This window comes from Schistocerca americana, chromosome X (assembly GCF_021461395.2).
Source record: "Schistocerca americana isolate TAMUIC-IGC-003095 chromosome X, iqSchAmer2.1, whole genome shotgun sequence".
Classification (NCBI taxonomy): Eukaryota; Metazoa; Arthropoda; class Insecta; order Orthoptera; family Acrididae; genus Schistocerca; species Schistocerca americana.
In genome coordinates this window covers 329,945,391-329,972,504 of record NC_060130.1, presented here as the reverse complement: position 1 = coordinate 329,972,504, position 27,114 = coordinate 329,945,391, and the positions used below count along the sequence as shown (strand labels likewise).

The window sequence follows — 27,114 nt, the reverse complement described above, 5'->3', positions numbered from 1 at the left end:
GATCAATGCACGAAGCGTACAACAACTTCCACCGTCATACTTTAGCGAACTATCTTGCCGAGAACCCGACAAAATCCTGATCCTAGCTAAAATCATTAAGCACGTCGAATCCTTCTATCCAGTCACTTGGCGACCAGTCTGATACGGCAGCAGATGACAGCAAATGGAAAGGTGAAGTTTCAAGTTTCGCGTTTAAAAAGTCATTCACCCAGGAGGATCGTACAGACATACCATCGTTTGAATGTTGCACAGACTCCTGTATGGACGACATAGAAACAGACATCGCTGGCGTTGAGAAGGAGCTAAAAGAGTTGAAAACAAATTAGTCACCAGATCCTAACAGAATTCCAGTTCCGTTTTAGAAAGAGTCCTCTACGACACTAGTCCCTTACTTAGCTTACATTTATCGCCAATCTCTCGCTCAGCGCAAAATGCCAAACGACTGGGGAAAAATCCAGGGGCCGGGCGCGGTGGTCTCGCGGTTCTAGGCGCGCAGTCCGGAACCGTGCGACTGCTACGGTCGCAGGTTCGAATCCTGCCTCGGGCATGGATGTGTGTGATGTCCTTAGGTTAGTTAGGTTTAAGTAGTTCCAAGTTCTAGGAGACTGATGACCACAGCTGTTAAGTCCCATAGTGCTCAGAGCCATTTGAACCATTTTTGAAAAAAACCAGGTCACTCCTGTATGTAAAAAGGGAAAGATAACGGACCCCCAGGATTACAGATTCATTGAATTAAAGTCAGAAGGCTGTAGAATTCCTGAAAATGTTCTAAGTTGGAATATAATAAATTTTACTGAGACGGAAAAGTCCTGCCCGCAAATCAGCACGGATCCAGAAAGCATCGCTTGTGTGAAACTCTGCTTGCGATTTTCTCACATGGTATGCAGCGAACCACGGATGTAGGGCAACAGGTCGATCCCACACACTTAGATTTCCGGAAAGAGTTTGATACGGTGCCTCACTGCAGGTTATTAACAAAGGTACGAGCACACGGAAATGGTTCCCAGACATGTTAGTGGCTTGAATACTTCTCAAGTAATAGAAATGGTTCAAATGGCTCTAAGCACTATGGGACTTAACATCTGAGGTCATCAGTCCCCTAGACTTAGAACTACTTAAACCTAACTAACCTAAGGACATCACACACATCCATACCCGAGGCAGAATTCGAACCTGCGACCGTAGCAGCAGCGCGGTTCCCGACTGAAGTGCCTAGAACCGCTCGGCCACCGCGGCCGGCTCAAGTAATAGAAGCCAGTAAGTTGTCTTCGACGGCGATTGTTCACCAGAAGCAAGGGTATCGCCAGGAGTGCCCCACAGAAATTTAATAGCACCTCTCTTGTTCTTTGTATACGCAAATGATCTTATGGACAGGGTGAGCAGTAGAACATACAACCATGTTGTTTATTCGCGTCCCATAGTGCTCAGAGCCATTTTTGTCTATTCGCGTGGCTCGCACGCGCCTGTAGTGTGCGAGTGAGAGCGCTAATACGTTTCGCGAACATTGGCAGAAATTACCAGAGATTACCGATGCTAATAACAGCTGGGTGATCGAAACATTATACACTTACACGAATAAAAACACTTATTCGCCATCTGTGAATAAAAAGCGTTAAGGATAATAGAGAAATTGGAAAGTCAGCTGCATTTATAGAGCCAATTATTTGCCGTTTATAAGAGAAATACACTTGTCGTTTCTTTGAAATTAGTTTTTGGAACAAATCTTTTTTTGAAGCGTCTCATCAGAAACATTATTCGATTTACAGAGATTTAACATTGTGACACTAAAGAAAATACGATCTATACGTGCAATGCACTCATGTGATAATTATGGTGAGGTCCCATACTCCGAGGAGCGTACGGAACGATGCGGGAGGCCCGCACCGCCGACTAGGCAAGGACGTAGCGGAGGTGGTTTGCCATTGCCTTCCTCCGACCGTAATGGGGATGAATGATGATGATGAAGACATCACAACAACACCCAGTCATGTCGAGGCAGGGAAAATCCCTGACCCCGCCGGGAATCGAACCCGGGACCCCGCGCGCGGAAAGCGAGAACGCTACCGCAAGACCACGAGCTGTATTCGTCTTTAATCATGACATACATTACCAATTTTCAGCTCAAAATTGTCTACAGCAAAAATTGAGAAATCATCAGTTCTGCTGTAGTTTTTGCCAAATAATTCGTTGTGATTCCACTTTAACTTCACTTCTCAAATCACTCTCCTAATAAAATCTTTTTACGCCATAGTGTCATTCGAAACTCGTGACCCGATTTCTTTGGCTGTTACATGTCTGAAGTTTGTTGTAAGTCTTCCTTGCTCATGGACAGCAATAGATGTAAAATATTTATTTTTAAATTGAGGACAAGGCTTTGCTAAGATAACTGCAGTTGGTACAGAAAGGCGAAAAACGTCTTGCAGTAGTCTCTTGACACTTTCACGATTACAAAGTTCCATGTGTGGAACTCTTTTATAGAGTAGAGCCCAGTGTCTGTTCCGAATTTTTTTAATCTCAGAGCTCTACATAATTGCATTGACGGATGTCGGACAGAAAAACTGTTCCACATTTTAAACGGCTAGCTCACTCAGATTTAATCCTAAAACACTTTGGATGACACTGGATGTACTGCAGCATTCCATAAAGGATTTAGGAGAGTTCAGAGAGTTCAAATTAAAAGTCTGGTATTGTTAATCGTTAGGATACACCGAATTCTTGCTTGCTTCATTCATTTTGCATTACTAACGACGAATTACCTAATTATACTAAGGAGACACGCATATCGGGTAATGTTCGCAATTTAAGAAGGGATTGGAGATTGACAGTTTCTGTCGATTGCATTCTCATCGCTGGCTGCTTACGTAGAGTTCTTGCACCATGTTATCAGTGGGACAGGGAGACATATAGGTAGGTCCAGAAACAGATTAATGTTGCCGAGTCGGTAGTGCACTGGATAGGCTGTGTGCGGCAACCAACAAAAAAATTACATGCAGTGTAGCCAGCGTTCTGGGTCGTTGCGACAGCCAGCTGGGTCCACGTTGACAGTTGTGAGCAGGCTGTCTCATGTAGAACTTAACAGTGTACTGCACTTGACGAAGCAGTCAGACCTCCCTTGCATCCGGAATTAAATTTGATGGTGGCTTTCGACAGCTTGAAGGACTCTGGACGGACGTTCAATTTCTCTTCAAACTTACAGCCATCTCTTTCTGACACATTATTTTGTAAAACACAGCACGCTTTTATTACGGCAATTGCAAATTCATCTCGAAGATCCATTGGACGATGAAAATTCTCCGTTCTCCGCCTCTTAGCCAGAGTGTATTCTATAAACCACTTAGTCCGAGACAGTCGGTTTTTAAAAGTTCTTCTATTGTTTGTTAAACTCCTTCCTCCATAAGGATTCCTTAAATTTTCAGATATACTAAATGCCTCATCTACGACAATGACAGATGGCATCGTTACTCTCTTGTTTGATATGTGGTTTTTCTCTGATGTTTGTAAATTTTTACAAACGAGGTTTTCATGCAGAATTGATTGCGAAATATCAACTGAGTCACTGTATTTTCCGTATGCTCTAACATCTTTGTAAATGTACTTATAATCCATAGCGCATAAATCAAATAAAACGACGGAAAAATAATTTTTATAACTATCGTAAAGTACGTTTGTGTTGAGAAAAATGGCATAACATATTCCACGTCCATCTCGCTCAGCTGATCAGTCATGACTGACCGTCAGCTGGCTTACTTAATTGGCTGCTTAGTGTTGCGTCTGACTAGTGTGTTATAGCCCAGCCTGCTGAGGCCGACCGCCTGAAAGCATTTTCATGTTTCATTTGTTATTCTGTAAATCAAGTAAAGCTGTGCTCAGCTTGAGGGGTGGTTTCAGCGCTGCAGCGCTTTAGTAGGCGTGGTGGTCCGCCCTTGACTTCCTCCCAATTCTGATCAGACGTATATAGCCAGTTAGAGGGGATCTACATTTCAACACGTACTCCAAAGTATGGTGCCAAATGACTGGGCATTATTTTCATTGTTACAGGTGATAGAAGCGTTAAATAAAAGAAAATCATGGGACCAAATGGGGATCGAACCCTCAGCCTAAGTTTTATAGTGTGAAACTTAATTGAGCCACAGAGGTACATTTTTGGACAAACCATTAATAAAACATTTATCAAACAGAAACTGTGCTGAGCTAGGGGAACAAATAAGAATACTGTAGAAGAAGTAAACAAAGAAAGTATGGTGACATTATATGTTATTCCTTATTTAATTAACAGATAATTTATTGGTGAATAAATTTCTTTGAATGACCTACTTATTAAAATACTTACGCAGACAGAAATTCATTCGAATAATACCCATCTCTTCTCACCACTACATCTTGTGCTTCCTTTCTCTTTATGTTCATATTATCAAATGTAATGAGTCATACCAGTTCATTTGCTCGATTTACTAACGAAAGACTATGGTTTAGCTGGACTGAATTTTTCTGTTAATTATGAACAAAGCTGACAGTTATGGTCTGTTGGCACACTTCTCAATGTCAATCTTTTTAATTTGTTCTGTTAAAATATGTCCAAAAGTTAGTGCGATTTTAGCTCCTGACTGAAAGCGAGCATTAATTCATCAGCTATTGTTTCACAGAAATATTTCAACAACATTCAATATTCGGTCACCACATTAATTTTCGTAACACCATGGTATCTCGGGTATACAGCACACACCTTCTACATAGAAAACATGGAAAATCGACAGATTAAACGAAATTCTAAATCTAAATGTATTTAAACGCTTGCTAGGCCCGCCAGTGCCCTACGTTGTGTCGACGTTGTATAGGTAGCGTCTACATTTCCTTACCCGCATGGCAAGGTCACGCGGCTGGTGCCCGTCACTCTGTGAGTGATCGCTGCGTGATACCGAGTGAGCAAACTGCCAGCCGTTTGCGTGTGCATAGCGAGTGATGTAGACGAGCGCTATTCACGTGTATTCGCCATGTAGCTGCAGTGCTCTAGTGTACACATGGCTGACGCAGCCACGTGAGCCACGTGGGTTTCTCGTACCTGCAGTCACACACACACACACACACACACACACACACACACACACACAGACACACACTGCGAATCTGCAGAGTGCACATGCGCTGTGCGCTTTGCTTAGCGTCAGACTTGGGCGAAATTTAAGTGATGACAAATGAAGAATACATACATAAATTACTATTCGTTTTCGTAAATAACAAATATTATCTGAAACATTATTCACTTACACGAATAAAAACACTTGTTCATCATCTGAGAATAAAAAGTGTTAAGGATACCAGATAAATTGGAAATCTAATTGCATTTACAGCTCCAATTATTTGCCATTTATTAAAGAAATGTAATTTTCGTTTCTTTTAAATTAGTTTTCGTCCGCAGCTCGTGGTCGTGCGGTAGCGTTCTCGCTTCCCGCGCCCGGGTTCCCGGGTTCGATTCCCAGCGGGGTCAGGGATTTTCTCTGCCTCGTGATGACTGGGTGTTGTGTGCTGTCCTTAGGTTAGTTAGGTTTAAGTAGTTCTAAGTTCTAGGGGACTGATGACCATAGATGTTAAGTCCCATAGTGCTCAGAGCCATTTGAACCATTTTTTTTAATTAGTTTTCAGGACAACTCTTTTTTCGAAACGTCTCATCAGAAACTTTATTTGATTTACAGAGATTTACCATTGTGTCACGAAAGAAAATACGTTCTACAGAAGCAGTGAACTAATACAATGATCTTTAATCATGACTCAGATGATTGAGTTTCAACTCATAATTTTCTTCAGCTTAAACTGAGAAATCATCAGTTCCACTGCAGTTTTTACCAAATAATTCGTTGTGATTCCACTTTAACTTCACTTCTATAAATCACTCTCCTAATGAAATGTTCTTTTTACGCCATAGTGTCATTCGAAACTCGTGACCAGATTTATTTGACATTTTTTTGTCTGTTATATGTCTGAAGTTTGTTGTAAGTCTTCCTTGGTCATAGACAGTAGTAGAGGTGATCTACTTGTTTTTAAATCATGTATAAGAATTTGCTGCAATAATAGCAGTTGGTATAGAAAGGCGAAAAACGTCTTACAACCGTCTCTCAGCACTTTGACGATGAAAAAGTTCCAAGTGTGCTACAATATTACGAACTTTCTCTTACATTCGAAACCAGTGTCTGTTCCGAAATTTTTGAATCTCAGAGCTCTACATAATTGCATTGGCGGATGGCGGATCGAAAAACTAATCCATATCATGACGGCAAGCTCTCTCATAGTTAATCCTAAAACACTTTGGATGACTCTGGACGTCCAGCAGCATTCTATAAAAGTTTTAGGACACAGATTAAAGTTCTGGTGACGTCAATCGTTAGGAACCACTGAGTTCTTGCTTGGTTCACTCATTTTGCAGCACTAAAAGAACGAATTGCGTAGTTATTCTAAAGAGACAAGCATATCCGATACTGTTAGCAGCCTAAGAAAGGTTTGGAAGATTGCGGGTTTTTGTCGGCTGCATTCTCATCGTTGGATGCTTGGCTGCTTACGTAGCTTGTGCCATGTTAGCAGTGGGGAGGGGGGGGGTGACGTATTGGCAGGTGCTGGAGACAAATGAAAGGGGCCGAGTCGGTAGTGTGACAGGGTTCTAACGCGCTAGGAAGGGCGTCTGCGGCAACCAATAAAAAAACGACGTGCAGTGTAGCCCGCGTACTGGGCCCTTGTTTAGTATGGAGTTTTTCTCCAATATTTGTAAATTTTTTCTAACGAGATATTCATACAGAGCTGACTGTATAAAAATAGATGAGTCATTATAATTTCCCTATATTCCAACATTCGTGTGAGTGAAGTTATAATCCGCAGCTCATAAAGCCAGTAAACGAAGGGAAAATAATTTTATAACTGTAATAAAATATGTTTGTTATGACAGAGAAGGCATGAAATATACCATGTCCATCTCGCGCAGGTGATAAATCATGACTGACAGTCAGCTAACTGAGTAAATTGACTGCTTAACATTGCAGCTGCCTGGTGCTTTATAACCTAAACTGTTGAGGCTATCCACCTGCAAGCGTTTATGTTTCATTTGTCACGTTGTAAATCAAGTAAAGCTGTGCTTAACTTGAAGACGATTTCAGCGCTGCAGCGTTTTACTAGGCATGGTGGTGTGCCCTTGACTTCCTCCCAGTTCTGGACAGATAGAGACAGTTAGAGGAGGATCTGCATTTCAACACGTACTCCAAAATACGGTGCACTTTACTTGGCATTATTGTCATTGTTATAGTCTGGAACCGCGCTATCGCTACGGTCGCAGGTTCGAATCCTGCCTCGGGCATGGATGTGTGCGATGTCCTTAGGTTAGTTAGGTTTAAGTAGTTCTACGTTCTAGGGGACTGATGACCTCAGAAGCTAAGTCCCATAGTGCTCAGAGCCATTTGAACCACTTTGTTATAGGTGAAACAAGCGATAAGAATAGAGAAAAATCACATAACCAACTCAGGGTCGAAACCTAAGCCGAATTTTTGTAGTGTGGAATTCAAGCCACTGAGCCACAAAGGCACGTTTCTGGACAAACCAGTAATAAGTTATGTATAAAATGGAAACTGCACTGAGCCAAGGAAACAACTAATTTTATACAAGAAGTAAACAAGGAAAATACAGTGGTATTATGTGTTATTCGTTATTTAATTTACAGATAATTCATTGGCGAATAAATTTGTTTGAATGATTTACATATTCGAATAATTATCCAGATAGAAATTTGTTCGAATAATACTCATCTCTTTACACCAGTACACGTTACGCTTCATTTCTGTAACAAGTTCTAATAGTTCACTTGTTCTATTTACTCATGTAAGCCTATGGTGTAGCTAGATTGAAGTTTTATAGTTAATCATAAACAAAGTTGGCGATTATAGTCTGTTGTCACACTCAACGCAAATTTTTCTAATTTGTTCTGTTCAAAATATGTCTAAATGTCAGTGTAATTTTAGCAACTGACTGAAAGCGATCATTGGTTCATCAGCTATTATTTCACAGGAACATACAGTTCCACAACTGAAACAATGACCTTCAGTAACATTCAGTGTTCGGTTATAACTTTAATTTTCGTTAGATTGTGGTAACATTTGGTGAATCCCATGTATACAGCGCGCACCTTCTCCATAGAAAACATGGAAAATAGACAGCTAAAAAGAAAATCTAATTCTAAACGCATTTGAATGCTTGTCGGGCTCGTTAGTGCCACTGCGTTGTGTTGAAGCTGTAAAAGTAGAGTCTGTGTTTCCTTACTCTCATGGAAAGGCCATACGACTGTTGCCCGTCACTCGGTGTGTGAGCGCCACGTGATGCTAGTGAGTGAACTGGAAGCAGCGTGCTTCCGTGTGGGTGTGTATAGCGAGCGCTAGTCACGCGGCAGGAGTGCTCTAGTGAGCAGCAATCCGGGACTGTTTGCTGCTGACACTGTGGTATACTAGAAAGTATCGTCGTTGGGTGTCTGTAGAAGGGTACAGGGTGACTTTGGATTCCTATTTGGTGTGTTGAATGGGAACTTGCTGTAAATGTAGGAAAATGTAAGTTAATGCAGATGAGCAGGAAAAAGAATCCTGTGATTTTCGAGTAAAGCATTAATAGCTGCTTCATACGGTCACGTCGATTAAATATCTAGGCGCTGCGTTTCAAAGCGATATGAAATGGAACGTGCACTTAATGACGGTATTAGGGAAGGCGAATGAACACGAAGGTTATCACGTGTAGAACATTTGTGCGACCCATTCTTTAGTACTGCTCGAGTTGTTTGCGATCTCCACCATGTCACGTTAAAGGAAGACATCCAATCGATTCAGAGGCGTACTGCTAGGTTTGTTACCAGTAGGTTCAGTCAACACAAGTCTTACGGAGATGCTTCGCAAACTCAAATGGAAATCTCTTGAGTGAATACGGCGTTCTTTTCGCAATACACTGTTGAGACAATTTAGAGAACCGACATTTGAATCTGATACCAGAACGATTCTACGGTCACCAACGTATATTCTACATACCTCGAATTCAAGATAAGAGAAATTGGGATCGAACAAAGACACATGGACAGAAGTTTTTCCCTCGCCTCATTTGTGAGTGGAGTACGTATATAAATGTAGAAAGGTGCAGATATACCTTCATATTTCGTGTATGAGTAGCATCATATCGTCAGAAAATTCAGAAGCTAAGCATGGCTACAGTGGTCGGTGTGCAACATTCATATCAATTAAACAATAGTCAAGATATGTATTTCTAGTTTGCTAGTTAAAGCGTAGATACCACAAATTCTTCATGCCTAGGTGATACGTCTGTAAGGAGGTTATTGTCCGGTATTTTCCCCATTACGGATATTGCATTTATTTTGCTTCAATAATTTTTTTTTGCCAACAATATAGTAGTATTACTACATACAACAGTATATGATATACTGTGATCCTTCCTTAATAATAAATTAGTGAGCGTGAAAGTTGTGTAATAAAGACAACCTTGCAAGACGAGACTTACAATCTCGTCTCTTATTTAAACTTTACTGAAGGAGGAACATTGCTTTTATACTAGCACATGGTTTGTTTTGAGTGATTACTTTTCAAATGTCACGCAAACTGCTTTAGAATCCTGGTGTTTGTCCTGCAGATTTGAATTTTCCTTGTAAAACCATGTTTTGTGACACACATTGGTTACCTTTTTCTGCTCCTCAGAAACTGAAATGATCAGTTGAAAGCAACACTAAGTATTTTAGCTTGTTGCTGTATCAGGAACTATAAAATCTTTCGCTGTCGCTGTTGATGGATCTTAACTAAAACAAGTTTTACCTAATCAGAAAATGTGTTTTCCCGACACATAATGCTACAATTTCTTTCACCTGAAGATTCAGACGTTCGCTTTGCCGCTTATACTTTTCCTTAGTAATGTGTTACGTCCGTGTGCGCGCTTCTCTAACAAAAAACAAAAAAAAAGGCTAAAGACCCCCAGAAAACGCACCAAGTTATCGGCTGACCGACCAATTTCGTGGCAACCTACGCACGTCCCGATCGATTTCACTCAGGGATTACAGCGCTGCCCTGTTTCTATCGCTGATAGCGAATAGGTTATGGTAAGTTCATAAGGTTATGTTAAACGAGATGCCGCCCGATTATACACAGAAACAAAAACTGGGATTTGCGTTGGCTGCTTCAGAGGCAAGAATGCCAAAAAAGTCGAAAGACGCTATGGGCAAAGAAGTGGCTAATGCATAGAATGTGATTCACCGACACTCTGTTACATTAGGAGATGAGACCCAATGATTTGCATAATTACATAAGAAAAGATGGAACATGCTTTTAGGAGCTGCTGAACATCATCAAACTATTCTTAAAGGGAAAGAATACAGTCATGACGGGGGCTGTAGGCTGCGAAGAGAGACTGTTAACTACATTTCGGTTTCTAACCACAAGCAGGAGCTACGATGATCTCAAATTCAATGCAGTTGTATCACCAAATTATTATTTAAAATGATACCCGAAACCTGCAATGTGATTTATAGTTGTATGAAGAAATACATCGCGCTAAAGCAAAGAAATATAAAATATTCAGGTGAAAGTTATTAATTTATACAGATATGTAGAATAAAAGACGTTCCTGCAAGATTAACGAATTCGTTTCAGATTAGAAGAAAGGAAGACTACAGATTTCGCAATGTCTAAAATCAAACAAATACAACAGAAACAAAATAATGAAGCATTTAGCAACAGTTATTACTGTAAAAGAAGTCACAGACATCGCTCTTCATAGCAGAAGGCTTGGATATAGGTTGAACTTTTTAACACTTCTAACAACAAAGAAAATATATCTCATGAATACAATATCTAATTTATATATATTTACATTTTTAGATTTACTCTCTGTTAAGCATCGTAAATAAAACCTAAAAATCGAAATATAGGCGGTCGAGGGGCTTTTATTCGTAAAATGTATACTATAGTTCCGTTACTTTCTCCATGTGTTATATGAAACCGTTCTCCATTCGTTAAAAGTGAAACGAGTGCTTAATTTCTTGCATTGCTATTGGTATAATCCTAACACGACGTGTCCTACAAACATCTGCAGTCTTTAAACTTCATCAGAAACTGCCATTAAACTTTTGTCCCCATCGCACTCCGTCGGTTATGTTAGAAAAGCATTTAATTCCGCGCACATTGACAAAAGACGAACTTTTGTCGGGAGGTTGGCACGACAACGCTACGCAATGAAGTTGGGGGGAGGGGCAGGAGTGTCTGCTGTCGAGCGATCATACCCAAGCAACAACTCGTCAAGAAAAGTCGGTCGGTTGGTGCTTTTTTCCTTTTTTTTTTTCTCTAGTAATTTTCAATTCCCCCTGAAGGGGGCGGGCTGGCAGCAGCTTAGTACGCTGCTCTACAGCCTACAGACTTTTTTTAAAAACGGAAGAAGAAAAGAAACAAGAAAAACAGGCGATAAAACGGTGACTTAAAGTGTAAAATGGCGGAAAAATGCGGAATGCTGTCGGTTGGTGCGTGTGTAGGGCCCTTAAATACCCTATAGCGGTCAGTGTATACCCAACAGCGCGACAGGCCAAGTACTGCCGCCGCCGGCAGGTTGGCCATACTTTCCCTATAGGCGCCTACATACGCTCCAAGTTCATCGGCCGACCGACCGACCAATTTCGTGACAGCCTACAGACGTGCCGACTGATTACACTCAGCGATTACAGCGAAACCCTGTTGTTTTGATTTGTTTATCTTAAGTTCATTGAGTGTATATTCTACAAGATCCCGCTCGGTTTTAGAGAAGCACAGAAACAGGGGTTTGCCTTGGTAGATTTAGAGGTAACAAGATAAAAAAAATCCGAGAGAATGCTCTGGGTGAAGAAGCGGCTAATGCAAGGAAAAAAATTCGCCTCGTCCTGTTACTTAAGGAGCTGGTGATTTTCGTAATAATCTAAGAATGCATGAATCATGCGCTTCAGAGCTGTTGAACATCATCAAACAATTCTTACCGAAAAAGAATAGTCATGAGAGAGGCTATAAGCTGCGAGGTGAGCCTCTTAGCTACATTACGATTTCTAGCCGTTGGCAGAAGTTAAGAGAACCTCAAATTCAATGCTCTTATATCCCCACGAGTATTAACTAAAATTATTCCTGAAACTTACAATAAAAGACTTTCACCTAATTTATTTATGTATGTAACATAAAAGATGACCGGCAAGTAAGAGAAACTCACTTCAAATCCGAATAACAAGGACCACACATGTTGTCGCGCACAACACCTAATATACACAACAGATACATAAGAAACGAAGCATTTAGCGACTGTTATAACTGTAAGAAAGTCACACACTTTGATTTTCATAGAAGAGGCCTTGGATATAGACTGGACTTTTTTAACACTTACAACAATGAAGCAAATATAATATATACATTAAAGTTCATTGAACGTCGATATTTCGGTTTTTAGCTTTTATTTCCGACAAGTACCGGAAATAAAACGTAAAAAGAGAAATACAAAAGATCGATGGACTTTTATTCTCTATATACGCCACACGAAACCATTATGGATTCGTTAAAAAAATGAAAAAAAGTGCTTCATTTCTTGCATATCTGTATTTCCTATACTCCTCGCATGACACGTCCCACAGACATCTGCAGCTATTAAATTTCTTCAGAAACACTGTCCTTACAGTGTCGTCCGTCTCGCACTCTGTCACGTATTTCAGAGCAACATTTAATCCCACAAGCATTGTCAAAAGTAAGATTTTGTCGGGCAGTTGGCACTACAGCGGTACACACTGTACAGTTCGTTGGGTGGAGTGGAGTGTTCGGAAAGGTCGCGGGGGGCGGTCGGCTGTCTGGTGGTCCTTCCTGCCCGACATCCCGACAACAGGAAAGTTTGTCGGTCGGTCAGAACACCTATACACATCCAATTTGTCCGTCGGTGGATGTGCAGGAGCCGTATCAGAGCTTTGCCAGCCCTTAGCAGTTTGGCCGGCGTGTCTTCAGCCAGCAGTTGGTTTCCGGCATCGCCTCAATAGGAACTAAACCTGGAAGTGTTTGTTTACACAGCCAAATAAGTATGCGGGAAATTCTGCACATACAGTGTGGTCAGTGTGGAAATCAAATTGGCAGCAAGGTAAGCCGGCTCAGAATTACGTTTGAATTTTTCTTCGCGGTCACTATGGGAGAAATACGTGGTGAGGTTGTCGTACATTCCTCGGTTCCTCAGTACATACTGGATTTTGGAAACCTTTTGTGGAGACTTTCGCGTCATAGTTGGCACCTACCTTAAACTGTATGCCAGGTCAGGGTTTCCAGTGTTCTCTCTCGGGGAGAGGAAAAAAAAAAAAAAAAAAAAAAAACACCTGCGACCATTCGTGTTGCCCTGAAAGTTACTGAGCTGCGAGTTCGTGTTCATACTATTTACTGTAGCAGTATGGAAGACAGTTGGTTAAATTTTTAGCTAAAACCTGTCGACGAAATGAACATTACTGCATTTGCTCATTCTGTACATTGGACGATGTAAATTTCAGTGCTACTGTGTTTAGTAAACGTTGTTCGTTGGCATCCCGCTTTCAGATATACTACGTGCAAATAATGTATACCAATATCTCAGTACTAAGGTTTTGAAACGTCTTTTTTGCTACCGACCTGTGTAATGCAGTCAAATAATTTCCACCTACTTTTTAGATTCTCGTGGAAGCAGCTAATGTCGAAGCTCTCATAATTGGATGTGTAAAGATGTTTGTAACCAGTGCAAGGTTTCCAAGAGTGACAAATATAGTAAATTTCATGTTGCAGTTATAAATTTGAGTCGCTGTATCATATTAGCGAAAAACCACACCTGTTAAAGAAAAGTCAAATGGTTTGTGTATGATTTGTTTAAAAGTAAGAAATAAACATCAATAATGCCCGAAGTTATGCACAACAAATGAGGTGCTGATTGAGAATGCGCAATCCCTCTTCTGGTATCTGAATGATTCTCTCATATTTTAAACCGAAGAATCGTTGCAACTCTTACACCTTCGGGCACATATGATAGAACTTTTCAGGCCACATAACAAAAGGTTGCGCGGTCCACACAGTACACCAAATATCATAAAGTATTCAAATTCTAAGGTTCTAAGTCAGATGCGTACCTTTAAACTATCAATCGGCTCCTCAGTTGCTATACATAATGCCGAGCGACATTAGAGAGGGTCGTCAAATGTGTATCTAACGTGTTTTGTTTCTTACTTTTAAATTATTTGGCAAAACATTTGATACCGGTAGTTTTTCAAAAATTCTTAGTTTGTTGAGAAAGCATGGTCCTTTCGGCAGCGCATTTGCTTTCCTACTGTCTTGTCATCGAACTGTCTCGAATATAGTACGTGAGGTGAAGGAAGCAGTTTTTCATACGTAAATATCACACCAATGCAGCTTTTAATACCTGAAAAGGCTATGACCTGAAGAGATTAACTTTTTGACACTCCATTTACATAACTATAAATTGTTAAAATTTCCTTCAAAGTTTTCGTAATTAGCCTTCAGCAGTAATTAAACTTTGTGTGTGTGTGTGTGTGTGTGTGTGTGTGTGTGTGTGTGTGTGTGTGTGTGTGTCCGCGCGCGCAAAATGATGCCCCATTCCATTCGCGTATTTCACCAAGAACTCGATATTATATAGTCCATATTTTCAAGTTGAAGAATGTTTACTCTCATGTAACCGTTAGTGCATGTAACTAAGTTGCTCAAGCATCGGTGTTCAAACTACTACGTATTGCACTTCAGGTAAAGTTTATAAAATCAGAAGTTTGCGTTAACAGCACAGTATTTCGGGCTTAATGATTTTTAACGATTTGTGGAATTTGGCGCATTACATATGGCAGAAAGGATGGTTTGTACACTGTAGGATTACCAGCAGGAAGGGCTAGTGGGCTGCAAAAATTTTCTGGCAAGCCTCGTTCCGTAGCAGAAAATCCCCTTTCGCCTGCGGTCACAGCTGTTTGTCACAGGCTCAGATCCGAAACTGAGTAAAACGAAATATTTAATCGAAACTATTAGATGCTCTAATGGATTAATGAAGCTTCATTGAATGTTTTTGGGGATAGGTTTCGCTAAATGATACCAAAAGTTTGTAGTGTGAACACAAGACAGTAACAGGAAGTACGTTATGGAAACTTGTCTCCATTACCTAGCTTAATCATGTCTCAATAGATCTGTGAATAAACTACCCATCCTGACATGGGTATGAGCCGATGTAAAAGTAACGGACCTAGGTAACCGGACAGTTTAGAATACTGGTTCCCGAGTAATAATTAGGACGTTCATCGAAAAGCTTTACTGTTTTCCACTCGGTGGAGTTTCTCCACCTTGTCGGCCTAATTTAGAAACTAACCTCAGAATTTTTCTTTCCCAAAGAAAGCAGGTGTTGACAGATGTGAAAATTACCGAACTATCAGTTTAATAAGTCACAGCTGCAAAATATTAACGCGAATTCTTTACAGACGAATGGAAAAACTGGTAGAAGCCGACCTCTGGGAAGATCAGTTTGGATTCCGTAGAAATATTGGGACACGCGAGGCAATACTGACCTTACGACTTATCTTAGAAAGATTAAGGAAAGGGAAACCTACGTTTCTAGCATTTGTAGATTTAGAGAAAGCTTTTGACAATGTTGACTGGAATACTCTCGTTCAAATTCTAAAGGTGGCAGGGGTAAAATACAGGGAGCGAAAGGTTATTTACAATTTGTACAGAAACCAGATGGCAGTAATAAGAGTCGAGGGACATGAAAGGGAAGCAGTGGTTGGGAAGGAAGTGAGACAGGGTTGTAGGCTCTCCCCGATGCTATTCAATCTGTATATTGAGCAAGCAGTACAGGAAACAAAAGAAAAATTCGGAGTAGGTATTAAAATCCATGGAGAAGAAATAAAAGCTTTGAGGTTCGCCGATGACATTGTAATTCTGTCGGGGACAGCAAAGGGCTAGGAAGAGCAGTTTAACGGAATGGACAGTGTCTTGAAAGGAGGGTATAAGATGAACATCAACAAAAGCAAAACGAGGATAATGGAAACTAGTCGAATTAAGTCTGGTGATGCTGAGGGAATTAGATTAGTAAATGAGACACTGAAAGTAGTAAAGGAGTTTTGCAATTTGGGGAGCAAAATAACTGATGATGGCCGAAGTAGAGAGGATATAAAATGTAGACTGGCAATGGCAAGGAAAGCGTTTCTAAAGAAGAGAAATTTGTTAACATCAAGTAGAGATTTAAGTGTCAGGAAGTCGTTTCTGAAAGTATTTGTATGGAGTGTAGCCATGTATGGAAGTGAAACATAGACGATAAATAGTCTGGACAAGAAGAAAATAGCTTCAAAATGTGGTGCTACAGAAGAATGCTGAAGATTAGATGGGTAGATCACATAACTAATGTGGAGGTATTGAATAGAATTGGGGAGAAGAGGAATTTGTGGCACAACTTGACAAGAAGAAGGGACCGGATGGTAGGACATGTTCTGAGGCATCAGGTGATCACAAATTTAGCATTGGAGGGCAGTGTGGAGGGTAAAAATCGTAGAGGGAGACCAAGAGATGAATACACTAAGCAGATTCAGAAGGATGTAGGTTGCAGTAAGTACTGGGAGATGAAGCAGCTAGCACAGGATAGAGTAGCATGGAGAGCTGCATCAAACAGGTCTCAGGACTGAAGACAACATTTTTTTACTTCTCAAACGAGGAGATATAGATTAATTTTCCGCGAAGTAATATTTTCACTGCTGGGAATATACTGCATGTCGTGCTAGAAGTAAAAATGAAAATATTCTGTTGACATTTGACGTATTAAACAGGGTGAAGTAGAAAGGCATGTGGGCCGTCGGTCATGGGTGCGGAGTGGACAGTGTTCACTGGCTAGATGTCGCCAAAACGAGAAATATTTTTATCCGTGACTTTTTATCCTGTCAGCTCTTCCAGGTTAATGTCGAAAGAGCGGCCAGTTGGGTCAATACCTTCATATGCTCTGATATTTTCAGTTAGCAGTGCCCCTTTACCACTGCACTAGAGGACGCAGTCGTTAGTGTCTGTCAGTTCGGATGACAATATGTAATGTTTATCTATCCCCAGATGGACGTTTCCATTATGAACTGTTAGTGGCACAGCTCCCTGTCCCCTTCCTCTTGTTGGGGGACTTTAATGCCCATAATCCCCAGTGGGCTGGCGACGCTGTCTCTCACAAAGTACTAGAACACCACCTTTAAGAATTGGACGTCTGCCTACTCAACACCGCAGCTGCAACCCATTTGCGTGTGGCCCACAGAACGTTTTCAGCTATTGATCTCGCAGTTTGCAGCCCGAGTATCTTACCCCTGATTCAGTGGCACGCCCAAGGCGATCTTCGTGACCGCGACCATTTTGTTATTGTTCTGTCTCCGCTCGGACATCTAGAACATGTTCCACGTTGGTCGCTTAGGAAAGCTGATTGGCAGGCTTTCTCCTCTGCAGCCACTTTTGTAGCTAGTCGTGTGATGAATATCGACAAATTGGTACAGGATACTATTGATACTACTAATCATGCTACAGCAGCAGCGATATACTTATCCGGCTCATCCCGACGACCACCGGTGCAATGGTGGTCTCAAGATACAGCCACAGCTATCAGGGGACACCGCTTTAACAACACATGCGCAATCCCTCTATGAATGGTTTAACAACATTCAAGAGACTGCGTGCGAAATGCGGTTTTTAATAAGGAAAAGGGAGCTGTCGTGTTGGGAGCAATATGCCTCAACTATGTGATCCTGCACCCCATCGTCCCAAGTATGAACGAAACTCCGCCGCACTTGGGGCCATCCATCACCCATGGCAGTTCCTGGCATCCTTGTCAATGGTAACATCTGCACTGATCCCGTGGTACTTGCCGAATGTTTTGTAGCACACTTTGGTGAAGTTTCCGCTTGCTGTAAATACCATCCTCATTTCCTGGCCCGGAAACACCTTACTGTGTGCCGCCCGCTATCTTTCCATGCACGTGGCTCTCTATTGTACAATGTCCCTTTTAGTGAACGGGAGCTTCGCAGTGCTTTGGCAGTGTGTCGGAATATGGGACCTGGTCGTAACAAAATTGACAGCTAAATGCTCAAACATGTTCATGCCGACAGCATGAAACATATCCTTTGGCTTTTTAATTGCAATTGGTAGAAAGAAATATTTCCCTCCCATTTACGGTAAAGTATTTTTATTCCTGTCCCGAAACTGGGTAAGGACCCACATATTTTAACTAAGTACCGACCATTCTCTTTAGCGAATGGGCTGTGTAAGCTATTCAAACAAATTGTCAGGGGCCATCATTGTTGGTGCCTTGAAGTCTGAGGGCATATACAGATTCCAAAGCGTTTCTGGTCCACCATAGATCACCTGGTTCGTTTGGAATCGGCAATGCGCAATGCTTTCGCGTATCGCCAACATCTGATAGCTGTGTTCTTTGACCTACAGAAGGCATCCTATACCACCTGGGTGACATCACACTGCATTAGTGGAGTTTATGGGCCAATTTACCCATTTTTATGCAGACTTTCCTATCTTTTTTTGTCCAAATAGACTCGACTGTTAGCAACCACTATGTGCAGGAAACTGGAGTCCCTCGGGGATCGGTTCTGAACGTAACGATGTTTGCTATCGCAATCAGTGGTATTGTAAGTGCAGTGGGCCCCACAGCTCCTCTGTCACTGTACATGGATCTCTGCCTGCGCTATGCCTCTGCGTCACTGTGCACCACTGAGCGCCAGCTTCAGGGGGCTGTCTGGAGAGTCCATGACTGGGTCCTGAAACACAGCCACCAATATTCCCCTGCACAATCACTAGTTATGCATTTTGACTCCAAATTGTGGACCCACACCCAGAAATTTATTTTGGTGACCAGTTACTAGAAATGCCAATTCGTAGGTATTTCGTCTACACGCTAACTTGGCCCTCGCATGTCAGCCAGCTTAACTTGCATTAAGAAGCTGAATGCTCTCTGTTTTCTTAGTCAATCCTCATAGGGCGCGGACCGTACAGTTCTTCTGAGGTTTTACAAAGCACTTATTTATCCTGCTTGGACTATGGATGCGTTGCCTGTGGGCCGGCAGCATTGTCGGTACTGAGCTTGCTGGAGGCTGTTAACCACGCTGGCTAGCGGTTGGCCTTCCATACGAGCCCTGTGGAAGCCGGTATCACACCACAGTGGGTTAGAAGACAGTAGCTTCTGGCAAGTTACACAGTCATGGTCTATGAGATGCCTACCCACCCATGTCACTCAACACTGTTCCACAATCCCCACAGGAGACTCGTCACTCTTCAGCGGATTCGTGCTTGGCTACCACGGAGCCCCAGCCTCTGCAACATTTTTCCCTTCCGTATAGTGTGTCTGTCGTCCTGCTATTCTTCCCCCCCCCCCCTTGGGAAATACGTCTGGGGAATTCTTTACAATGTTCTGCATTCTGTCGCTGGTGTACGAACAGTCTCACCTTTATTTTTGGCTCCCTTTTCCTTTCTTTGTTTCCCTTCTCTCGTTCCTCCGCTTCAGCGTTAGAGAATGCTCTTTTTTCTTTTTCCTCCCTGTGCGCTTCTGAAGGCTCACCCACGGGTCTGACACATAACGGATAATTAGGTAACGTGTAATTCAAAGCCCCAGGTCGACAGGTAGGGTTCACATGTACCGCCTGGTACAGGCCAGGCACAGGGAGCTGCAACCTTCCCAAATTGCAGATTAGTCGCTGTGTCAGATGTTCGGGAGGTGTGACCTGAGGCGTGAACAATCGTCTAAGGCGGGTGCTCCCCCTTGTGGAGGGAGCCCCCAGTTGGAACGAGCGCACCATCGGAGACGCTGCCAACCATGGGGATATTCTTGCAATGAGTCACTCATCTTCCCAATCAACGTCTACAAAACCTGTAAACGTAATGAAGCTATTGATTCGAAGACCCTTCCTGCTGCACTACAGTTCCTTGTGGTCTCACGTACTGAAGACGGCCAGTCTTTCGCCACGGTCAATCCGTTTATTACTGAGGAAGGTGTTGATGCAATTGCTGGCCCTGTGAAATCCTGCTCTCGTTTACAAACTGGCACTTTGCTTTTGGAGACGGCTTCAGATTCTCAAATACAGCTACTGCTTGCTGCCTCGCTTCTCCACAGCTACCCTGTTGATGTCAAGGCCAACAGAGCTTTGAATTCTTCCTGTGGTGTAACTAACACCAGGCTGTTAGACGGTCTAACCGAGTCCGAAATACAGTCTTATCTTTCTGGTCAGGCTGTCATCGCCATCCATTGTGTAATGAAAAAGGTAGATTATTCCTTAGAGCCCACGCATACTCTTTTCCTCACCTTTGATAGAGTGGTGCTGCCGTCAAAGATGAAAGCAGGCTATGAAATTACCACAGTCCGGCCATACATTCACAACCCGATGTGCTGCTCCCAGTGTCATCGTTTTAACCACACTAGAATATCTTGTTGACACCAGCCTAATGTGTAACCTGTGGCAGGGATACACACGAGGACGATTGTCCACCTCCTCTTCCCCACTGTATCAACTGAATGGCAGCCATGCCGCCTCATCTCAGGATTGTCCCATGTACCTAGATGAGTGGGTTGTCAAAGAGGGTCAGGTAATGGAAAAAGTGCCTTACCTAGTAGATCGCATGTTACTGGCTAGTCGTAAACCCTGTGTTCTCCAGTCTGGCACCTACAGTTCTGTTCTTCTTACCCTCGATCCATGAAGGACATGGCCACGCAAACATGCGACCTGAAATTCGGCTCTGAGGTTGTGAAGTCGCCCAGTGTCAAGGTAGCATCGCCATCCCCCCCGTCCTGCTGTGCAACAAACGGTCAAATTCTCGCCTCAAGGGGCGAAGCGGCAAACTACACAACCAGTAGGCAGGAAAAGACAGAAGTAGTACTCTCATGACGACTTCCTCCGTCCCTCCAGCCAAACACTCGAGACTTCCTCTAACCAGAAAGGCTCGAAGAAGTCCGCCAAAGGGAAACAGTCTTCTCCTTCGCCAACTTGAAGATTCTGTTCGATGGTGTCGCCACGTGGTACTTAGCCCAGACGCCCTCCGTCTCGTCGGTGCGCACCACCAACCGTTTTACAGCATTTGACTCTACAGACCGACCGCACGAGCAAGCCGATGCTTCTGTGGACCTCGGGGAGCAGGATCCTCCTGCTCCTGTGCCCTGTAGTAGCGACTCCACACCGGCTATCGCTCGGCAACCACCGAGTTTACACGCCTCCATCTCTTCCCCCCCATGAATGTCCTCCAATGGAACGTCCACAGCCTTTGGTCCCACAGAGGATTTACGGCTGCTTTTAACATCGCAGCATTCCCTTGTACACTATCAGGAAACGAAATTTCGCCCTCACAACCGCTTTGAGCTTTCACGTTACTTACCGATTCGTTTTGACCTTCCCCTTGAGGTCGGCATTCCGTCCCATGGGGGTGTCATGCTGCTCTTATGAAATGACATTCATAGTCAACCCATCTCCCTGACTACCTGTCTTCAAGCTGTTGCAGTTCGCCTTTTCCTTCCCTGCCTGTCTTTCTCCCTTGAACCATTTATGTACCTTCGTCCTCCGATGTCAACAGGACAGACTTCCTTCAGCTTATTTGGCAGCTGCCTCCCCCGTTTTTGCTACTCGGTGACTCTAATGCGAATCATACACTCTGAGACGCTCTCAGGACTTGTCAGAGAGGTGCCCTCTTTGCTGACCTTCTTAACTAACTCATCCTCTTCTGCCTTAACACTGGAGCACCCACTTTCCTTTCTGACTCCTCGCACACCTATTCCCATTTGGACCTATACTTCTTCACTGCCCATTTTTCCTATCGTCTTGAATGGTCCGTTCTGACACTTTCTCGAACGACCATTTCCTGTGTTCTCTCTGTTTGCTGACTCCTACCCTGTCCACATGCACCCCCCAATGGTAGCTTACTAAGGCTGACTGGCAGCTTTACTACTCCCTGGCGACCTTCGAAGAACAATATTTCCCCAGTTGTGATGACCAGGTGGATTATCTCACCAATGTTTTCTTTACTGCTGCAGAACTTTCCATTCCTCGCACTTCCCCTATACCACGCCGTGTTCCAGTCCCTTGGTGGGCTCGGGCATGCTGCGATGCAATTCGCGCATAGAGACGCGCTCTCCACGTTTTTCACCGTCATCCTATGATGGAAAACTGCATTCATTATAAACAGATGCGTGAAAAGTGTCGTCGCATCCTTCGGGTTAGGAAACGAGATAGCTGGATTTCATTCAATAGTTCTTTTAACTGTTCCACCACTTCCTCTGTCGTATGGGCCAACCTCCAACAGCTCTCTGGCACAAAGATCCATTCCCCAAATTCCGGCCTGACAGTAGCAGACGAAGATATCTTGGACCCTCTTCCTGTCTCCAACACCTTGGTCCGCCATTTTGCCGAAGTTTCGAGCTCTTCCCATTATCACCCTGCCTTCCTCCATTGGAAACGAAGAGGAGCTGGCTTGGGCGGTACCCTTCTCTTCTACGAATCGTGAGTACTTCAATGCCACCTTACGATGAGCGGGCCAGATCATGCTCTCAGTTTATCCTGATCCTCTGCCCCACGGCCAGACGCCATCCGCATTCAGATGTGTAGTAACTTTCTCTTACAGGGAAGCAATTTCTGCTTAACACATACAACTGCATCTGGGTAGAGGGCACATTTTCCAGACGCTGACCTGAAGCCACCGTCGTACCCATACCTAAGCCCAGCTAGGACAAAAATCTTCCTTCTAGCTACCGCCCCATCTCTCTTACCAGCTGCGTTTGCAAGGTGATGGAACGTATGATTCATGCCCGGCTGGTAATTTTGCTAGAGTCTCGCAATTTACTGACGAATGCACAGTGTGGATTTCGAGCACGACGTTCTGCAGTTGACCATCTAGTTATTCTGTCCACCCGTGTCATGAATGGCTTTCTGCGGAAAAAACACACTGGCCGTGTTTTTCCATTTGGAGAAGGCCTAGGACACCTGCTGAAGTACTGGTATCCTCCATACTCTTTACACGTGGGGTTTCCGTGGGCACCTGCCATGTTTTCTTCAGGCATTTTTACAAGAGCGAGATTTCAGGGTGCGAGTGGGTTCTGTCTCGTTGGACACATTTATCCAGGAAAACAGTGTGCCTCAGGGTTCTGCCCTGAGTGTCGACCTCTTTGCTATTACTATTAACCCTATAATGGCCTGTCTCCCACTGGGCATCTCTGGCTCCCATTTTGTTGACGATTTTGCCATCTATTGCAGTTCTCCATGGACCTGTCTCACTGAGTGGCGTCTTCAGCGCTGTCTTGATCTTCTTTACTCCGGGAGCATCGACAATGGGTTTCGCTTTTCCACTGACAAGATAGTCTGTCTGAATTACTGGCAGCGCAAATGGTTTCTCCCACCATCACTACATCTTGGACGTCTTGCCCTTCCATTCCTTGAAACTACTAAGTTCCTGGGTCTCGTGCTCGATAGGAAGCTCTTGGTCCTCCCATGTGTCTTATCTGGAAGCCCGCTTTACATGGTTCCTCAATGCCCTACGTGTTCTCAATGTTACTTCCTGGGGTGCCGATCGAACCATCCTACACTATTTGTGCCAGTCCTTTGTCCGTTCGAAACTAGACTATGGGTGCTTTGTTTATGCATCTGTACACCCATCCCTCTTAACCCGTCTCAACACCATCCATCATCATGGCATACATTTGGCCATGGGCGCCTTCTACACCAGCCCAGTTGAGAGTCCGTATACTGAAGCTGAAGCTGCTGAACTACTACTGTCCTGAATGAGATTTTCACTCTGCAGCTGATTGTGCGCTGATATGAAACTTCCTGACAGATTAACTGTGCTGGACCGAGACTCTAACTCGGGACCTTTGCCTTTCACAGGCGAGTGCTCTACCAACTGAGCTACCCAAGCACGACTCACACCCCGTCCTCACAGCTTTACTTCTGCCAGGTTCGCAGGCGAGCTTCTGTAACGTTTGGAAGGTAGGAGACAAGGAACTGGCAGAAAAGCTGTGAGGATGGGGCGTGAGTCGTGCTTGGGTAGCTCAGTTGGTAGAGCACTCGCCTGTGAAAGGCAAAGGTCCCGAGTTCGAGTCTTGGTCCGGCACACAGTTTTAACCTGTCAGGAAGTTTCATACCACATTGCTGGAACTTCCTCCTCAGCTGGTATGCATGCCGTTTGTCTGCCATGCATGGCCACTCGTCCTATACCTCCTTCTTTGATGATTCCTTTGGCCATCAGTATGGGGCTCGTCGTTTTTATCTGTTCCCTCCTGGAGTCCACTTTCGGCACTTGCTACGGCGGTTTAACGTCACGCTACATGCACCTTTCCCGGTGGGTATGAACCCTTCACCCCCCCCTGCGGGTTCGGGGGCAAGAATAGGCCCGCGGTATTCCTGCCTGTCGTAAGAGGCGACTAAAAGGAGTCTCAAATGTTTTGGCCTTAATGTGATGGTCCCCCTTGGGGTTTGACCTCCATTTTTCAAAATTCTGCAGAAGTACGAGCCTTTTGGGGAAGGACACCTTACATGGTGTACCACTGGTCCTAAGTGCACTAAGACCTTGACACTCAGCATTGCACCGGCGTTGTCACCATACCCATTATTCCTCAAATTGGGCCTAAACGCCTGATGGGTTGTCCAAGTTACGCCCATAGTGCATCTCCATCTGCACCAGCGATCATGATGGACTTTCCATGGCACCAGAAATCCAGCACGGTAGCCAGCCCGTTGTGGTGGGGTCGTCATGTACCCTCTAGGTTGTAGCCCCCTGACAACACAGGGATCGTACTGCCGATACCTGAGCTGCACCCTCCCCACGTTGGCCAAGGAGTAGATGCCCGTCTCCTTGGGGCATCAGGACTCCCGGCAATGGTCATCCTGCCAGGTGGCCCTTGCTGCGGCTGGGTGGCGCCCGTGGGGAGAGCCCCTGGTCGGAGTGGGTGGTATCGGGGCGGACGTTTCGCACATGAAACGTCAACACGTATCAGGTCGCTCTGCGGCCGAGTCTTCCAAAAGAAAAGGTACCGTTTCTAGTTCTGGTTCTCCTGCCCTTTCCCCCTTGGCCACTCCATGGGAGGAGGGACAGGCCCGCCGGCTTGGGGCGAAGTACTTCCCCCGCTATTTGGTCTGTTCTCGAACAGATGGAGGGACGTTCGCCACCTCCAAGCCCATGTTCTTTGTTCAACACATTGAGGACGTCTTCGGGGAAATCGAGGCTCTCAGCAAGATGCGATCAGGGTCCGTTCTTATCAAGACCACCTCTGCCACACAATCGGCGGCACTCCAGGCATGCGACCGCCTAGGGGACATCCCAGTCTCCATTGTCCCACATCTGGCACTAAATAGGACGCAGGGGGTTATTTTTCATCGTGACCTCCTGCTACAATCTGATGAGGAGCTCAGGGCCAACCTGGAGCGCCGCGGCGTGCATTTCGTCCGGCGAGTCCAGCGCGGCCCCAAAGACCGTCGCATCGACACCGGGGCCTTTATCCTCGCCTTCGAGGGGGACGTTCTCCCGGAGAAGGTAAAGGTGATGTGCTACCGGTGCGACGTGCGACCTTACGTCCCGCCTCCTATGCGCTGTTTTAGGTGTTTGCGCTTTGGGCACATGTCGTCCCGGTGTGAGGCTGAGCCCCTTTGTGGCGACTGTGGACGTCCTCTTCGTGAGGAACATACTTGCACCCCACCACCTCGGTGCCCTAATTGTCCTGGCATCCACTCGCCTAGGTCCCCAGACTGCCCCGCCTATCAGAAGGAGAAAAAGATACAAGAAATCAAAACTTTGGATCGGCTCTCTTATTCTGAGGCCGGGAAGAAGTATGACCGCCTTCATCCCATGTCACTGGCCACTTCGTTTGCCTCAGTTGTGTCCACTCCTTCCGCTGTATCCTCACCTCTATCCTGTCCCCCCTCCGCCTCCTCTGCCCGTCAGGGGGCTCTGCCTCCGCCTCCCAAATCCCTCCCTTCCAACTCCTCCTCCCCCGCGGCCCCCACCCCCCCTGCCCCAGGGGCCACCCTTCCTCCTCCTCCTCCCCCCACGCCACCTGAGAAGCGATCCTCTTCTCAGGCGTCCATCGGGGAAACGTTCCGGACCCCAGCTTCCGAGGTCCGGCGTTCCAAAACGGACCCCGCGCGTGAGGACCTACTTCGGGTCCAGCCCACCATCCCTGTGCCTCCTCGGCCTTCCAAGAAGGCCTCCAAGAAGAAATCTCTATCCCCCTCTCCACCCCGGCGCGTTTCATCTGACGCTTCATCCGTGAGTCGCTGCTCCCGGCCGTCCTCAGTTTCGCCGGGACGCTCTGCTGCCAGGCGTTCCGCCGGCCTTTTGTCGGCAAATGATGCGGCCCCTCCTACACAATCAGGGACAGCGGCCGCAGCTGGCGACGAGTCGATGGAACCGGATCCGCCTGCCGTCAGTTGTAGCGTTGTTGCCTCGCAACCTGGCCCTCCGCGGCCATCGAGGTGACCAGCTCTTCCCCGTCTCGTTCCCCCAACTTTTTGACTAGCAATGGCGTTGTTTCATTGGAACATAAGAGGTATTCGATCTAATCGGGAGGAATTACAACTGCTCCTCCGCCTGCACTGTCCGCTCGTCCTTGGTCTCCAGGAAACCAAGTTGCGCCCGACTGACCGTATTGCCTTTTCCCACTATACCTCGGAGCGGTATGACCTCGCCCCTGTGGACGGTATCCCAGCTCATGGTGGGGTCATGTTGCTCGTTCGGGACGATGTCTATTACCATCCCATCCCATTGACCACCCCACTCCAAGCAATAGCTATCCGCATTACTCTTTCTGCTTTTACTTTTTCAGTTTGTACCGTCTACACTCCACCGTCATCTGCTGTTAGTCGGGCTGACATGATGCACCTGATCGATCAGCTTCCCCCGCCGTTCTTATTGTTTGGCGACTTCAATGCCCATCATCCCCTTTGGGGCTCTCCTGCATCCTGTCAAAGAGGCTCACTCTTGGCGGATGTCTTCAACCATCTCAATCTTGTCTGCCTCAATACCGGCGCCCCGACTTTCCTCTCGGACTCTACTCATACCTACTCCCACTTGGACCTCTCGATCTGTTCTACCACTCTTGCCCGTC

The 27,114-nt window shown here is 44.8% G+C and overlaps 1 protein-coding gene across 1 annotated transcript in view; it reads left to right on the top strand.

The window, feature by feature from the left end:
* Positions 1-13,086: 13,086 nt before the first annotated feature.
* Positions 13,087-27,114, top strand: part of LOC124556002 (tubulin beta chain-like) — a 115,694-nt gene continuing 101,666 nt past the window's right edge. The window contains exon 1 of the mRNA XM_047130044.1: positions 13,087-13,143. Within this exon, the coding sequence (XP_046986000.1) occupies positions 13,087-13,143 (57 nt within the window). The remainder of the gene's footprint in view (positions 13,144-27,114) is intronic.